Raw genomic sequence first — 15,916 nt, 5'->3', positions numbered from 1 at the left:
TATAAAATAAACATACAAAAAACACAGGTGATCACATACAATTACGTACCCACAACAAAGATCAAAAGTATGTCTAAATTTAATTGGAATAATAAAATAATTAAATATCTAGGTATTAAGATTCCTAAAACACTGACAGAAATCTATGAAATAAACTATTCACCAATTATAAGGGAATTGAAAGAAAACATTCAAAGGTGGAACTTGATCTGTATAATAGGATTGACCTGATCAAAATGAATATACTTCCACCACTGCTTTTCCTTTTTCAATCTATACCGGTACACGTACCAGCCAAACAATTTGCGTTATGGAACAGAATGATTTCGGGATTTATATGGAAAGGCTGCAAACCAAGAGTTAGATATATAACATTGCAACTACCTAAGGAAAGAGGTGGACATTCCCTCCCAAACTTAGAAAGTTATTTTAAAGCAAACACAATTAAGATATTAAATTTATTGGTGTGATCCAACGTATGAAGCAAAATGGAAATATTTAGATGTGACACAATTAAAATTACCACTACAAACAATATTAGGAGATAAAAAATTATATTTGGAACAGAAAAATAATCTAAATGAATGGACTAAAACTCCTTTAAAGATATGGTTTGATGAATGTGAAAGTCTTAAATTAGGAGCTGGTCTCAAACAACTCAGATGGGTCACACATGATAAGGAATTTATCCCTGCACAAATAGATAGACGTTATACAACTTGGTTAACAAGGGGGATCGGACCATTTTGCTCATTGTTAGGAAAAGAAGGATTACAAAGTTTTGAAAAATTAAGAGACACCTATGGTTTGGAAAACCAAGATTTTTTCAGATATCTCCAAGTTATGTCCTATTTCAATAGTAATATAAAAACTATAGAAGAACGTGATGAAGGCCTAGTCCCCGTTATAAAAGAAGCTTATAAAGGTCAGATTAAAAACAAATTGATTGCTAAACTTTATCAGAACTTACAATCACTTAAGGATCAATCAACCAATTATATCAAAATTAAATGGGAAACGGAGGCTAAAATCAACACATCAGAGGACAGTTGGTTAAATATACAGTATGCAGGACACAGATGGAAACTACTAGCTCGGGTTATTGGAGGGAATTCACGTGGAAAAATTTTATTAGGTTTTTTATAACACCCAAAATAAAATACAAACAAAAAGGTCAACTGACAGATGGACACTGCTGGAGAAACTGTGGGGAAAACATGGCAGATCATTTCCATATGTTTTGGAAATGCCCAGTAATCCTGTCATACTGGAGTGAATTGGTCGAATCAATTTACTTGGTGACTGGTCTCAAACTAAATTTGGATTTTTGTACTGTGTACTTGGGCGATATCCCATCAGCAGCCTCCTTAAAGGACAAATACTTGATAAACATCCTGGAGAAAGTGCCCCCAACAAAGAAAGATTGGATAGGAATAATGGAGGAAATATATAGAATGGAAAAACGTACTTTTTTTTTTTACCTTAAAATGGACCAATTTCATAAAAACTGGAGGAAATGGGAGAGATTTGTTGAAGGTGGTAACGTGGGATGAGGTATTCACGCAACTACTGGAAGAAGGAAGGTCTGCTAAGGACGTTTTTGGTTTTTTTTTTGAGTGAGTGGACAGCAGTAAAAACCTAACGACATGGGACCTGTAAAGAGGTGGAGGGGAGCTCCCCCAGGCCGAGTAGATCTGCGTAGTTCACTGTGCCATTATAATGCAGCTGTCCTATAGACAAATCTTCTTTTGCACCTGCATATCAGTCATCACGACCTCATACACAGTGCCCAGTGACTGGCATCAGAAAATATATCCCTTAAATCAAAAATTTATTTATTCTCGTCAGTGGCAGTTCTTTAATCTGCATTTCAGAGAGAAACACATGAATAAAATGTGAGCTTACACTGTATTATTTGGTTATTAGGCCTACAACACTCCTTCACCCTAGCTCAGCATTTTGTTGTAAATCTGTCCCACGGCCTACAAAATTAAATACGTTTTAAGTAATATATTGTCCTACTTGATAGCAATACTTTCTAACTTTGGTCCTCGTCCCTGTCTAGGATTTTGATGACCAAAGTAAAATTCCATCCATCACTTGTCCTGGTTGACCCATAGTAAACAATATTATAAACCTTTGGCCTGGAATACAACAGCAGACATTACTGACACAAAGTAAGTTACACAGAAGCTTGACTGAACTATAATCAATTCACATAGATTAATATCTTGATTTGAAATGGTGGGCTAAATATGAAGCTGTGAAAAAAAGTTGGGCATCTTTCTTTGCCTTTAGAGAATAATTCTGATGGTAAAAACCAAACGTGATAGGCGAGGGGGGAAAATTTTTTATTTTTTTTTAAAACAAACAAGCAAAACCAATCAAAGCAAAAAAAACCAAAACTTATTTAGGAACTAAAATTGTTTGATAAATGCAGTTTATCAGTATATGCTACAGAATATGTGACCACAAATTAATAAGGTCATGTCCAATCAGTCTTAGTCTCTCCTCTTTGCGTCTTCTCCAGTTTCACCTGTGTGTAGTCAGTTTTGTCTGTTTACTAGTGTCAAGTTTGTGTCTCTGTCTTGCTCTCACTCCCTTTCCCTCTCTCTCTCTCTCTCTGCTCTTTGCTGTCCACCTTATTTTCTCATCATAGTGGTCATGTTCAATGCACTCACAATCTTAATGACTCCAATACATGGACGTTTTAGAGATTACATCACAGACGCTGGGTTGTTTTTCCATATTTGTTGATCGCTCTGGTTAATTTCAGAATGTTTTTTTATTTACTTTTGTATATACTGATCAAAAAGACCAAAGTAAGAAAAAGTGAACAACTTCAGTCTGACATTTAAAATTATACATCGACTCATCTTGCAATCAGGCCATCAGTTCTTTTGCACAAGCAGCTCTGACATATATTTTCCTTGGTTTGAATACGTGCTCACAGTCACGGCTAGAAGTGAGAATCAGTTTCACTATGAATCTTTACATGAGTCTGCAACATGGTCTGCAATGCACTTTATAAACAATATAAAACAGCCCACAGAGACGTTGCTGTGGTTCTACTGTAGAAATATGTACACATGGAACCCACAGTAATACACTACATTACTACATTACCAAAGGTTTATGGGTAGATGATCCTTTTATCAAAATACAAAAGTTTAAAACAGGAGGTGCTGAGTGATTATTCAAGGACTGGCCCTAGGAACGTTTGACAGGTGGACAGAAACATGAATGCATGACCGCTGGGATCCTGCTGAGTAACATGTTGGCAAAAGACCTCCGAATTATATAATCGGCCAACCTAAAAGCAAAGTTTTTTAACATGGTAAATGGTTTTGCATGTACCATGATATTTATCATGGTGTGCCAGTTCTACTCATAACTCTCATCTTTAGCCAGTATGACAACTTGGTGCGTGGGAAGGCCCATTAGTGTGTGTCTTCTGTAAATTTCTCATTAGATGTCTGATCAGGATGAGGAAATCCAGGCATACATAAATATTGTGACAATACATAAATGTTGGCACCGCAAAGGAAGTTTACACTGAACTGGAATTGACAATAATTAATAATAAATGACATGATAGAATGACAGTTTAAACACAACAATATGTTATTCACATTATTCTGATTACATTTGTGTTTTTACAATTTGCTGTTTTCTGTAAATGTAAAGTAGATATGAGGAAACTTCAGTTACACTTCCTGTAAACCACACTCTGTGACATGGGGTTACTGAGAGAAGCTTGTGGACAAAGCCACAAACATCTATGTGCTGTTTCTCATGGGTTCATAAGCTCTCAGGTGTGAAATACAGTTTAAAGTGTTTTTCTTTTTTGTGTGTGTGTGTGGGGTGGGGCAAGGGGGAGGTCTGTATCAAGGAAATAATATGGCCTAAAATGTAAATGGACCTAAGAGCAGACCACAGCAACCTCCTACATGAAGAACTACTCAGCAACACAAAAGCAGACAAGCAATGGGTCTCTGGTATGAAGAGCTGGACAAGGACCTGGCATAACTCACACCTACTGGCTGAAGATGCTAGCAGCTCTCCATGAACACCTGACAGCACATATCAGGGTTTTGCTAACAACAGGTACTAATTTAGGAGTGGAGTGGCCATCAGCCACTTCCCTGGGTCTGTGTGGCTTCTCTGGGTACTCAGGCTTCTTCCCTCCAACCAAAGACATGCACAGCATTAGGTTAATTAGTGATTTTAAATGGACCGTAGGTGTGTATGGTTGTCTGTCTCTATGTGTTTACTCTGCGCCCTTTTTCTAGTTGCTAGACAGTTCAAAAGCCCCTGTGACAAGAAGATCGAGGGAACTGTTCACCCCTACCGGGACCCCACCCTGGAGCCAGGCTTAGGGTGCCTAGGCCTTAGTCCATGTGGCCAGGCAAGGCACAGCCAGAAAAACATGGGCCCACCCTCCTGTAGGTCCAACACCCACAGGAGGTGCCATAGGGGCTGGGTGCAATGCTTATTGGGTGGCAGCCATGGGGAGACCAATCCCCTGTTACCGAGATCACAACTGGGACATGGAAAAAGTCTTTCGGACTGCCTCGAAAGAATTCTGGGCACCTCCTGTGTGGTGTTTCGGGGGGAGACACAGGACAAGCCGGAGAGATTATATCTCTTGGCTGCCGTGTGAATTTCTTGGTTTTCCCCTGGACAAGCTAGAGGAGGTTGTAGGGATGTCTGGGCTCCTATGCTGCTGCCCCCGCAACCCTGCCCTGTATAAGTGGAAGAAAATGTATTGATGGATGGCTAGAAAATTAGATAATATAATATCGGGTAGGCTTTAAAGACTTATCTCATGTTTAAGTCTGGCTTTTATATAAATAACACATTATCCCACTGCTTCCAGTGGCCCAACAAGCCTAGTGAGGCCGAACATATATCACACAGTCGATGACAATGATCTCCCTGATGTACTTTAAATCAGACGTGCATGATAAGAGATAGCAATTCAACATGAATGCTGCCATATCGTCATTTGCAAAACAGCAACTACCATCTCAAAGACCTTTGCACTTATTATGATGCATCCTCTGAGTGCTGCTTCCCCTTTCATTATGTTTGTTGTGAACTCTGGCCCTGGCAAACGGCAAAGGACAAGCCCAGTGTGCTGCTATCATATGTCAGCATGTTGAGGACTCTGAAGAGTGGGAGTGGGGGTGAGCTGAAAATACTTTGGCACTCTGTTCGGGTTCTTTAAAAAGAGCAGTAATCCTGTTGCCACTGACCATATAATTCTGTCTGTTGATTGTGCTGATGGTCTGTTGGTTGTTTTGTTGGAGTGTTGCACAGAATGGAGCTTCCCCAGCTTGAACATACGAGGCTCCGAAGACATGATAGCGCAGGTGAGATCACAGATTAACTACCTTTAAAGAGAGCATGTGTCTTAGCAATATCCAGACAAAATACTGCAAGAAAATCTCTATTAATATGTGATTCAACAACATGGACATACTGAATGCAACATAAATATGTGTTCCTACGAATCAATGAATCACCTTCCACTTTAAATGAAGATAAGAATACAAATTGCCCACAAACAATGAGAAATTGCGTGTGCAGCTTGCTTTATTTTTGATCTATACCATCACTGGTTGCCTTGTTTATAGGTAATACATTGATCATGAATGAACAGCAAAGAAGTGAAGTAAGGTTATGAGATAATAAAAGGCTCATGCACTTGAACAGGTAAACAAGAAACTAAAACAGAAACTAAAACAAGCAAACAAATAAGTGATCAGTGCGTCTTATCACAGAGATCATGGAGAGATTATTATTATATTCAATTTTTTTACTATTTGGTGTAATTTTCTCACGTGTTAAATGACTTCTTTTAAGTTGGACGAAATATAAAGAAACATTATAAAGCACTCCAATCCTGCATGGCTGTTGTTTTTGGAAGTACCTCTCCTACCAAGAAAAACAGCCAATAGAATAGTATGTTCCTTCTGTTGAGCTTATCCCAAGGCTAGCTGCCCTTTAAACCTGGTCCAGAACTGGGTCACGATGTTCTCTGAAGTTTGAGTAGTTGACATTAAGGTTTGAGTACTTGGACTTGTGCAAGTGTCGCAAGCAAATGTCATGAGTGGCTAATGATGGCAGGGAGGATTTTCACAGTACACTGTGTCAAGTAGACTTTTTTTCAGAGGCTCAAAATTGATTAGCAGTTGATTGACAAGTGGTTTCATAGGCAGGTGAGACCAGTTCCTTTGACTTTACATGACAGATGAATTTGACAAAATATCTGAACTTGATTTAAAGCTTCAGATTTGTATTTTGTAGCTTTTTCTTGTAATTTCAAATATGACACCTAATAAGGCTGATAAACAAAAGTAAATCTAAAGAAGTGATAGGAAAATCTTTAGGAGTTTTAAAATCTGGATGGCTGATATATTCTTATAAAGGGTGCACTGACCAGCTCAGCAACACCAACAGGCTTGAAATACCACAAAAGACAACTTGGGGTCACTGATGTTTATTGTCGATGGGAGTGCTGATAGTAGAGGTAGAAGGAATTCTAAGGTGGACAGGCCTATACTCTCTGTTCAGATTCAGCCAAATGTGGCAAAACTAATTGCACAGTCCATCACAGTGCAATAATGGATAATGATCCAAAGCACACTGCAAACCAAACCTAACCGAGTATCTCAAGCGTGTATTAAATTACTCCACTTTGGTGTATCAAGGGAAAACTAAAAAAATTGTGTCTTTATCAAACAAAGACTTAACTGTGGTGCAGATAGTCCAAGTTTTGCTCAAGTGCTCTGCTCAAAACTTGCAGGTTGTCTTTTTCTCGACACTTGAAATGAGATTTGGAGAAACGGCACACATCAGGAGCTACTGTTAGCTGAGAAGAGAAACTGAAAGCCACAGGGAATAATTCAAAGCAATTGTTTCCAACTCTGCAGTGCAACTTGTTTTTTTTATTAGCACCACCTGACAGATCATTAAAACAAGTGATAACAATGGATATAAAAAGTTAATTTACCCTGGAGTGGCAGAGAAGCACCATGAATGTACTACACAGTCTTAGCTGAGCGCTGGATGTACAGTACTGTGCAAAAATGGGCCACCCCACATTTCTTTATATATTTGCTCGGAAAATAGGAAATCGGTGCGTTAGTTTATTTTTAGTTATTAAATTATGTGCAAACAAACATGAAAGTACAGCATAAAAAGCAAAAACAGACTTTGCATAATTTGAATGATCTTGAAAATATCTGATGTGATCACATTTATTCTTACCAACACAGCCTGAGCTCTCTTAGGCAGCTTTCTTGTTATTCTTTAAGGAGATTTTAGGAATAGTTCTCCAGACTTCTTGAAGACATTCAAAGATCTTTGGTTTTGTTGTCTTTTAAGATGATCTCATAATGCAATCTCAATATTAATAAGGCCCAGGCCCCAAGGAGGCCAGTCCAAGACTGACAGTGTTCGATTGTGTGTTTTTCTATACAGATAACCTTTTAATACATTGGCAGTGTGTTTGGGATTATTGCTATTTCTAAAAAGAAAACAAACCCCTTGCCAATCAGATGCTTTCTAGATGGTTTTACATGTAATGTAATGTAACTTTTCTGGGTTCATAATTCAAGGAGTCTAGCTGAAATGCAGACCCGATCATCACAGAGCCTTCACTGTGTTTTACAGAAGGTTGTAAGCACTCACTGCTGTACTGCTCTCCTGACCTCCTCCATACATACTAACAATAATGTCCCTGTTTACCTTGTTTAGAAATTGCTTCTTGACAGCCGCTCTTCCATTGCGAACGTTTCTGATGAGGCTTTAGGGAACAGTATATCTGATTGATCATATGCACCTCTCAGGTCCTATCTCAGGCCTTTCAGGTCTTTCTTTCCTATTTCTTAAAGACCTGGCTTTGAGATGCTGCTTATGTCTTGTAGATACTTTTTTAGGCCTGCCACTTCTTTTTGTCCTCCACTTTTCAGGTTTCCTCAAATTCTTTGAGAACGTACTGCACACCATGCTGATATAATCCAGGTTTTCAGCTAATAACTCTGTGAGAATCACATTGTTATTTAATGCCTATCAAACTATGTTATATTTGCCATTTTTCAGAGATTCAACTCAACAAATTGGGCTAAATTATGTTTTGTGGCATGCTGCTAGAAAAAATACCTTATGATACATATTTAAAATTGCTTTGTTTTCTGTTATTGGTGGACACAACACTGATTTATCCTTTGAGTTAGCTGCTGTTTAAATGCTTGAATGATTCATAGCTCAAGAAAGTGATTGTTCCAACCACATACAGGAACACTCATTCTGTTCTTACACAACCTTTAATTGGGCTTTGACAGGAAGTGGCTGACTTCTTTTAAAACATTATTTTTGCTTGCTTTTGTTGTTTGTAGTCCTTCAAAGCTCTTCTTTGTATCTTCTCTTCCCCCTCAACTTTGAAAGCGTAAAGGTAGGATGCCCCTCCCACTTCTGTCTGAAGCCCTTTACTATTGAAGAGTCCCGCCTTTCCACCATCACCAAATACTTGCTCATAGGGGTAATCCGATCTGTCTAATGTTGTCTGCTATCGTGATTTCTTCAGCCATAATATAAATAACTGTTAAATGACTGTTGATATGAACTATGTGGCCTAAATTAGGCAGAGCAGTGGTGGTTAGTGCTGTCTAATCGTTGTTGTTGGCTTATATGGAATTATTTAATTATTTGACCGTTTTGATTATGAGCGACTAAACAGATGGTCTAAACTGCCATCTAGTGGTAAGGAAGGAGAATACTGGCACTGCACTTTCTATACAGCTTGTGCAGCAGCACAAGCAGTGCTCAGCTCATCCGAATTCATGAGGGGTCCTTCTGTTGGCAGCTTCTCTCAAGCCTTTTAAATCATGAAACAGATGGAGAGGCAGAGAAGCAGCATGGCCTCAGTTCCTCCCCCTCCTGCCTACCAAGTAGCTTATTTCTCCTTAGCAACTGTCACCTGACCTGCAGTAGTTAGTGTTCAGTGAGGCACACATATGCACACAGATCACAGGACTGTGCGTCTCAGTCGTTAACTCCTCGACCTGCTTCACAGGCCTCATGGCTTTGGCAATTAATATATCCACAGAGCATAAAAATCTTACACAGACACCTCTGCTCAAGATCTGGGTGCCATGGACTGGAGGCAACTTGAACCGCAGGAGAGGGTGTAAGTTTAGTAAAAGCCTGTCTCACTTTGAGTATGAGATTACAGTACATTATCTTCCCTGATGTTTGTTCTGTCTCTGCTTCAACTTATTTCTTGCTCCAGCAGAAGCTTTCATCAGCATCAAGACGTCCAGCAGTCACAAGTCTGTTTTACACTCTAATCTTTCTCTCCTGTTAATTTTGAACTGAGCTCAGGCCTTTCAGGGGAGATGCGTAGAAAGACAGCAGTGTGAGAGCGACATAGACATAGACACAGCGATGGGATTACAGCCAGCCTAGACCAAACCAGGTCTGAGTTGGCTCTCAGTTGAGCGTCTGGCATGGTCCTTTGAGCATTTTGCTGACGCTGCATATTCCATTCATAATCGAACAGTCTGGAGGCTAACTCTTTCCATGTCCTCATATGGACATATACACAGGCCATCCGGGTACCTGTTGGGGTACAGCTAGCCAGCAAGCAACAAAGCAGTCTACGTTATAAATTACTGAACTTTGAGACACAGTAGTATTGAAACTACTGGACCATTCCTTGGTAAGGTAAGATGCGTTTATAAAGGCACCTAATGAAGTTTTCCTTTGCTTGCTGCTCCTTCATAAATAATAGGTGACAAAGTCTAAACCAATTTAGGTTTTTCCAGGGAGATTAATATTGTTACATTTGGAAATTCTTGCAGTAGCTGAGCTGAGCTTTAACAACATGCAGGGACATTTTAACATACTTGGAGATTAAAGGCATTTTGTCCTGTCAGCCGTATGATGCAGTGTGCTTCTCTGGTTGCTTCTAAGATGTGACTACCTAAAGAGTTTTATTTAATTTCTGTTCTGCTTTTGTGTCCGTTTGATTTTTTTTGGTCAGTTGGGCAGTTGTTTTGTGCACAGACAAAACCCATGCAACTTACTACACCAACCGTAAACTTGACATTTGAGCAGCACTGTGAAGCTCTTATTCTCTCTGTTAATGAAAACGACCTCAGCAGCCACAGACAAAACATGTTCTAGATTGCATGTGACCCACTGAACACGAAACAGATGCTCTAATGCTGAATAACGCAGTCAGCTCACAAGTCCCAAGTGTACCTGAAAGAATTCATTGTGTTTTTTGTGTGTTTACTTTGTTCTCAGCCTCTGTGCCTCAGTTCTGTAACTCTCCCACAATGATTGTGATGGTTGGATTGCCAGCCAGAGGGAAGACATACATTTCCAAGAAGCTCACTCGTTACCTGAACTGGATCGGTGTTCCGACAAAAAGTCAGTTTTCCAAATGAATTCTTGAGTCCTAATCATATAAGTGTCATAAAGAAACAGTTAATTTTTCTCTGTTTATCAACTCCATCAGTGTTTAACGTGGGCCAGTACCGCAGGGAGGCCGTCAAGATCTATAAAAACTTTGAATTCTTCAAACCTGATAATGAGGAAGCCATGAAGATTCGCAAGTAAGTACGCTAAAGATTAACTACTCAAAGGTGCACCTGTTTACTCATTTAAAACAACAGACTGGCCATTTTTAATATTGGCATTTGTAACAGTATGTAAATAACTGAAGAGAATTTTGTAAAATCATGGTGTGACAGATTTGATTTATCTTCATTTTCACACGACACTCATCAATCATTCATATTTTTGCAGTTTTTGTCTCTTTGCATATACGAGTGTCACTTCTCTCCCAGGGCCTGTGCAGCAGCTGCACTCAAAGATGTTGCTTTGTACTTCACAAAGGAACAGGGGCAAGTAGCCGTGAGTAAGAGGACAACTAAAACTGTCCTTCTGATTTTGAAAAAACTTTCTCTATCTATCTCTATCTATCTAATCGTGTCACTGTTACCAAATGATAACACCTGTGTCCTGTCTCATGCAGGTATTTGATGCTACAAACACCACAAGAGAAAGGAGGGCAATCATTCTTAGTTTTGCAATGGAAATGGGCTACAAGGTAAGTGTTAAACAGCTATTTAAAGCAATTATTTGTGTGTGTGTGGGGGGGGGGGTCTTGTTTAGAGTAGAATAAATAAAATTACATCAATTTTCTGTCACTATATATTCAAGAATCAAAGACATGCATCACAACCAGTTAGCTTAGGTAAGCTAAAGGTCAATACAGGATTTTTACCTGTGTATTACAAGCCCAAAAGTCCACCTATTTTTATCCTATAATTATTTTTCTTCACATAAAAAAAAAAAAAGTAAAAAGTAAAAAATAAGAAATAAAAAAAGAGAAACATTAAAGAGACCGGTTTTATGGCTTAATACTGTTTTACCTGTTTAGGTGATTAGTGCATATACAGCCATAGTCAATGTGAGGTAAATTGTTTTCAGCTGTGGCAGTGGTTGAGTCTAGCAATGGAGGCAATCCTGCACAACTAAAAACATCCTATATTGCTTTAGTTTAAAAGCTAAGAGTAACCTAAATATTTATTTGGATATATTTTTTGTGTATGCCTCAAAGAAAAGCCAGGCTAGCTGTTACTTTGTGTTTCTGGGAGCTGAGCATCTGGATATTGTAGTGTTGTATTTCCTGTCAAGTCCAAAGAATCATATTGACCTTCTACTTAATAATGTCATTACCTGTGATTTTTGTACAGAGTTATATCAACGCTTACCATGTGGTTCCTTTAAGCTAACCGCTAACTATACTGTATTTACTCATGATGTAAAAATACTTTTTTCAACTGACTTCTTGAATGCAGGTGTTCTTCGTTGAATCCATCTGTGATGACCCAGAAATCATTGCAGAGAATATCAGGGTGAGAAGCACATCTATGCTATAACCTTTTTGTGTGTAGACTTCAGTATGTACAGAAGCTGTTGTGCAATTAAAAAAAATGTTTTAATCTAAACCTGAATCTTCTTTTCATTTCAGCAAGTAAAATTCGGCAGCCCTGATTATGCAGACCGTGACATAGATGAAGCCATGGAAGATTTCACCCAGCGCATCGACTGTTACAGGGCAAGCTACATGCCTATAGATGATGAGAAAGACAGGTGCGACCTATGACACCTTTCTTCCAGTGATGATAAGAATGCATAAAAAATACTTCCATAACTTTTTTTTTTTTTATCTTCAATGCCATAAATTTGATCAGGAAACTCTCCTACATAAAGATCTTCGATGTGGGCAGTAGATACCTTGTGAACCGGGTCCAAGACCACATTCAGAGCAGAATAGTCTACTACCTCATGAACATACACGTCACACCAAGATCCATCTACCTGAGCCGCCATGGAGAGAGCGAACTCAACCTGTTAGGTCGGATTGGTGGAGACACGGGCTTATCCCCTAGAGGACAAAAGGTAATTTGGCTGACAAATAAAAACATATAAAGAATTGACATTTTCTGAAGTAGCTAAATTAGTTACCTGTAGTTTGTAATCTTATGCATTTCATTTGGTGAGTAAAATTGCAAAAATGTGGTATAAATGCCAGTCTATTTCCTAAAAGGTCAACTAGCTTCTTAAAATCATACTCTTTCTCTTAGTATGCTAGTGCCCTGGCGACCTTCATCAAAGGACAGAAAATCATAGACCTCAAGGTGTGGACGAGTCACATGAAGAGGACTGTCCAGACGGCAGAGGCCCTGGGAGTCCAGTATGAACAGTGGAAGGCTCTTAATGAGATAGATGCGGTGAGTTATAAAACAATAATACCTCAGCAACACTAATTCAATTATTCCAATAAATGATTCATTTTGTTTTTCTAATGCTTGAAAAGTTGATATGATTACATAGTCAGTTAGTATGTTTTTCCCTTTGATTCAGTCTGTAATAGACCATAGTATATTAAAACGTTATAAAATTATCCACAAATGTTTTAAGTTTGCAGAAGAGGCAATTTTGAGTGTAACATATATGAATATTTGATCAAGTGTCTTGACAGATGAGCTGCAACATTGTTTATCCTCTAGCACCATCTTCAGTCCAAAACATAAATTGCAATCTTGGTTACTGGCATCACTATGAGCTTCACTGTGTACTTGGTGCTAGTAAGGAAATGTTGCCATTGCACAGTTATACACTTTGCTTTTTGCTCACATCACCACTTTTTCTAAGTCGTTAGCGTGGATGTTATAATTTTAATTTTAATCTGCGATTAAAATCTCCAAGAGACTGAAATTTCAATACCTTAAAGGTTTTGTGCTTTTACACTTGCAAAAAAGATTTTCATGTTATATTTTTCTCACTAAGGGTGTATGTGAGGAACTAACTTATGAGGAAATTCAGGAGAATTTCCCAGAAGAATTTGCACTAAGAGACCAGGACAAATATCGCTATCGGTACCCAAAGGGTGAGGTAAGCCCCGCTCCGAATGAGTTTTAGAAATATATTTTATGCAACCAAGGAAGCATAACTGTGATTTTAATAAACACACTGCTGACACCTGGAATCTTTCTAGTACAAATAATTTCCTCTGTTGGCCAGTGAGCAGCTTACCAGAAGCAGTTTGCACACTGACTTGATCATTCAGGGAGAGTATTTAGTTTGGAATGTAGAGCTAAAAAAGATTTAAATTATTTTGATATTTGTCTTTCAAAAATAAAGCTTTAGAGTGGCTTTGACAAAACTGTAGAGAGGAAACAAATTGTTGTGTGCTCAAAGCTTGCAAAATGTTGCAAACACTGTCGGAGGTCACTTAGTCTTTAAAAATTTAAAAATAATAAAGACTAAGTGTCTTTAAGCAGATTTTCTTGCTTTTTTGTTCTAAATCAGATCAGCATTGATGCTAGCCTTTGGCTTAGTCTACCTGCTTCCTGTTTCCTTCATTTGGGTCCCCTCTTTTTTAGCTATACAATTTGTTGTCCCTACCATTTCCAGAAAAATGGGGTGGCTGTAGCTCAGGTGGCAGAGCAGGTCAGCCACTAAAGGTCGGTGGTTCGATCCCAGGCTGCCTCCGGGCTGCATTCCAAATATCCTTGGGCAAGATACTAACCCCATGTTTGCCTACTGGTGATGGTCAGAGGGCCCGGTGGTGCCAGTGTCCGGCAGCCTCGCCTCTGTCAGTGTGCCTCAGGGTGGCTGTGGCTACAATGTAGCTTGCCATTGCCAGTGTGTGAATGTGTGTGTGAATGGGTGAATGACTGAATGTAGTATAAAGCGCTTTGGGGTCCTTAGGGACTGAGTAAAGCGCTATACAAATACAGACCATTTACCATTTTACCAAAAATGTACCTTAAGAGAATCAGAATAAAATGAGCCTGGGTTAGGGTCTGGGTCTTGTGGAAAAATGTTTGAAATTATGTCTTTTGTCCAGTCCTATGAAGATCTAGTCCATCGTCTAGAGCCAGTCATCATGGAGCTGGAGAGGCAGGAAAATGTTTTGGTCATTTGCCACCAAGCTGTGATGCGCTGCCTGTTAGCCTATTTCCTTGACAAACCTGCAGGTAGAACAAAAAAACGTCTCAAACTGTGCACAAACATGTGATACAATATACAACAGTTTGTGATATTGTTTTAATTCCACAAACACTTCTTCTAATATTTACATTTGTGTCTCTGAAGATGAGCTGCCTTATCTAAGATGCCCTCTTCACACTGTGCTCAAACTCACACCGATAGCCTACGGTAGGTGGTAAGAACTTAATTATATATGATATCCCATCTTTAGTGTATCGCACATTCACTCTATGTAAATCTTTTTCTTACATCTTCATTTGTAGGGTGTAAGGTTGAGTCATTTTTCCTCAATATTGAAGCTGTCAACACACACAGAGAGAGGCCACTGGTGAGTTTACATAACTGCACATTTGTTGTAATACTTAGCTTTGCCAATAATTCATCTGTAGGCAGTAAAGTTGTATCATTTGTATGTACTGATTAAATAAATATGTGTGCAGTTGTGAAGAAACGATGCCTTTGCTTAATTATCCCTTTTTCACTTACATTGAATTTATTGACATTGTAAAGTTGGATTCATAAATGGTAATATTACATACTACTCGTACTAAAGTTAGATCTGATTCATCGTTCTGTTTTTCAGTAACTTCCACTTTAGTCTTGAAAGATTCTTTTGTTGCTTTTATTTTTGCAGAATGTCAACATCACCAGAAACCCAGAGGAAGCTCTGCAGACTGTTCCTGACCACATATAAACACTGTTTGCTGGAAAACTGAGTTATGTGAAACTGGATTTATTACTACTGATAAGCTTCACTAAGTTTTAGAGATGCACTCCAGTCACAGCTGAATGTGGGAAAATAGAAGACAGGAGGTCTTTGAAGCTGAAGAGGTGATTCTAGACACGGGATTACATCAACACCGAAGCACAAGGAGTGAGTGAAAAGGGAATAACCTACAGCTGGCTCTGTTTTCAGGATGTCTGTGGAATATTTCTGTCTCATCAGACTTAATGTGGTTTTCATTTCTGAAAGCACACAGTGTTTACAAATGATTTATAGACAGTAATAATGCACTTTGTCTTGAGCTGAAGGCAAGAATAAAATTGTAGATGTAGATGGGTTTTCATTATCACTCTTAACCTTGCCTTCATGTACATTTAACTGTGGTACAGATAACAAAATGTGTTGTTGATCATCAAGTTGTGTAATTAGGAATCAGCACCATGGACAGCACCCAAACAAAACATTTACTTTATACTTGGATGACTGTAACTACTGTAATGAAATTAAATAGCATGGTGAGTTCGAATAAATAAAAGTTGTACATAGAAAATATATAAGAATAATTATCTCCAATATGTGAGAAAATAAATTCGCATTAAAATTCAGGAGTCT

General features: G+C 38.6%; 2 protein-coding genes across 3 annotated transcripts in view; both read left to right on the top strand.

The window, feature by feature from the left end:
- LOC102198918 (UDP-glucuronosyltransferase 1-2-like) overlaps positions 1-3,444 on the top strand; it is a gene marked incomplete at its 5' end in the record, with an annotated part of 7,366 nt that extends 3,922 nt beyond the window's left edge. Inside the window, one exon of the mRNA XM_013912891.1 lies at positions 3,368-3,444. Within this exon, the coding sequence (XP_013768345.1) occupies positions 3,368-3,444 (77 nt within the window). The remainder of the gene's footprint in view (positions 1-3,367) is intronic.
- A 1,782-nt stretch (positions 3,445-5,226) lies between these two features.
- pfkfb1 (6-phosphofructo-2-kinase/fructose-2,6-biphosphatase 1) lies at positions 5,227-15,909 on the top strand. 2 transcript variants are annotated; one of them, XM_005741004.2, is made up of 14 exons: positions 5,227-5,375; positions 10,318-10,443; positions 10,532-10,628; positions 10,863-10,929; positions 11,051-11,125; positions 11,880-11,936; positions 12,053-12,174; positions 12,276-12,483; positions 12,669-12,815; positions 13,375-13,479; positions 14,438-14,567; positions 14,686-14,748; positions 14,844-14,908; positions 15,215-15,909. In XM_005741004.2, exons 1-14 carry the CDS (start codon positions 5,324-5,326, stop codon positions 15,272-15,274), a joined length of 1,374 nt encoding a protein of 457 aa, XP_005741061.1. In that variant the 5' UTR covers positions 5,227-5,323; the 3' UTR covers positions 15,275-15,909. The 2 variants fall into 2 exon arrangements, with proteins under 2 accessions (XP_005741061.1, XP_005741060.1); XM_005741003.2 differs by lacking the exon at positions 5,227-5,375 and adding an exon at positions 8,609-9,196.
- Positions 15,910-15,916: the final 7 nt, after the last annotated feature.

The sequence above is a fragment of the Pundamilia nyererei genome, unplaced genomic scaffold, assembly GCF_000239375.1.
Source record: "Pundamilia nyererei isolate P.nyererei 1_Seehausen unplaced genomic scaffold, PunNye1.0 scaffold00106, whole genome shotgun sequence".
Lineage (NCBI taxonomy): Eukaryota > Metazoa > Chordata > Actinopteri > Cichliformes > Cichlidae > Pundamilia > Pundamilia nyererei.
The sequence above is the reverse complement of the archived record's forward strand: the minus strand, read 5'-3'. Positions and strand labels throughout refer to the sequence as shown.

What these genes read in the sequence shown, in the direction of transcription:
- pfkfb1 (XM_005741003.2), top strand. Translation starts at nt 9,088, where the DNA reads ATGGCTTTGGCAATTAATATATCCACAGAGCATAAAAATCTTACACAG. An exon ending in GATCGGTGTTCCGACAAAAA is followed by an intron (nt 10,444 to 10,531) that starts GTCAGTTTTCCA and finishes CAACTCCATCAG; the next exon opens with TGTTTAACGTGGGCCAGTAC. An exon ending in CACACAGAGAGAGGCCACTG is followed by an intron (nt 14,909 to 15,214) that starts GTGAGTTTACAT and finishes TTATTTTTGCAG; the next exon opens with AATGTCAACATCACCAGAAA.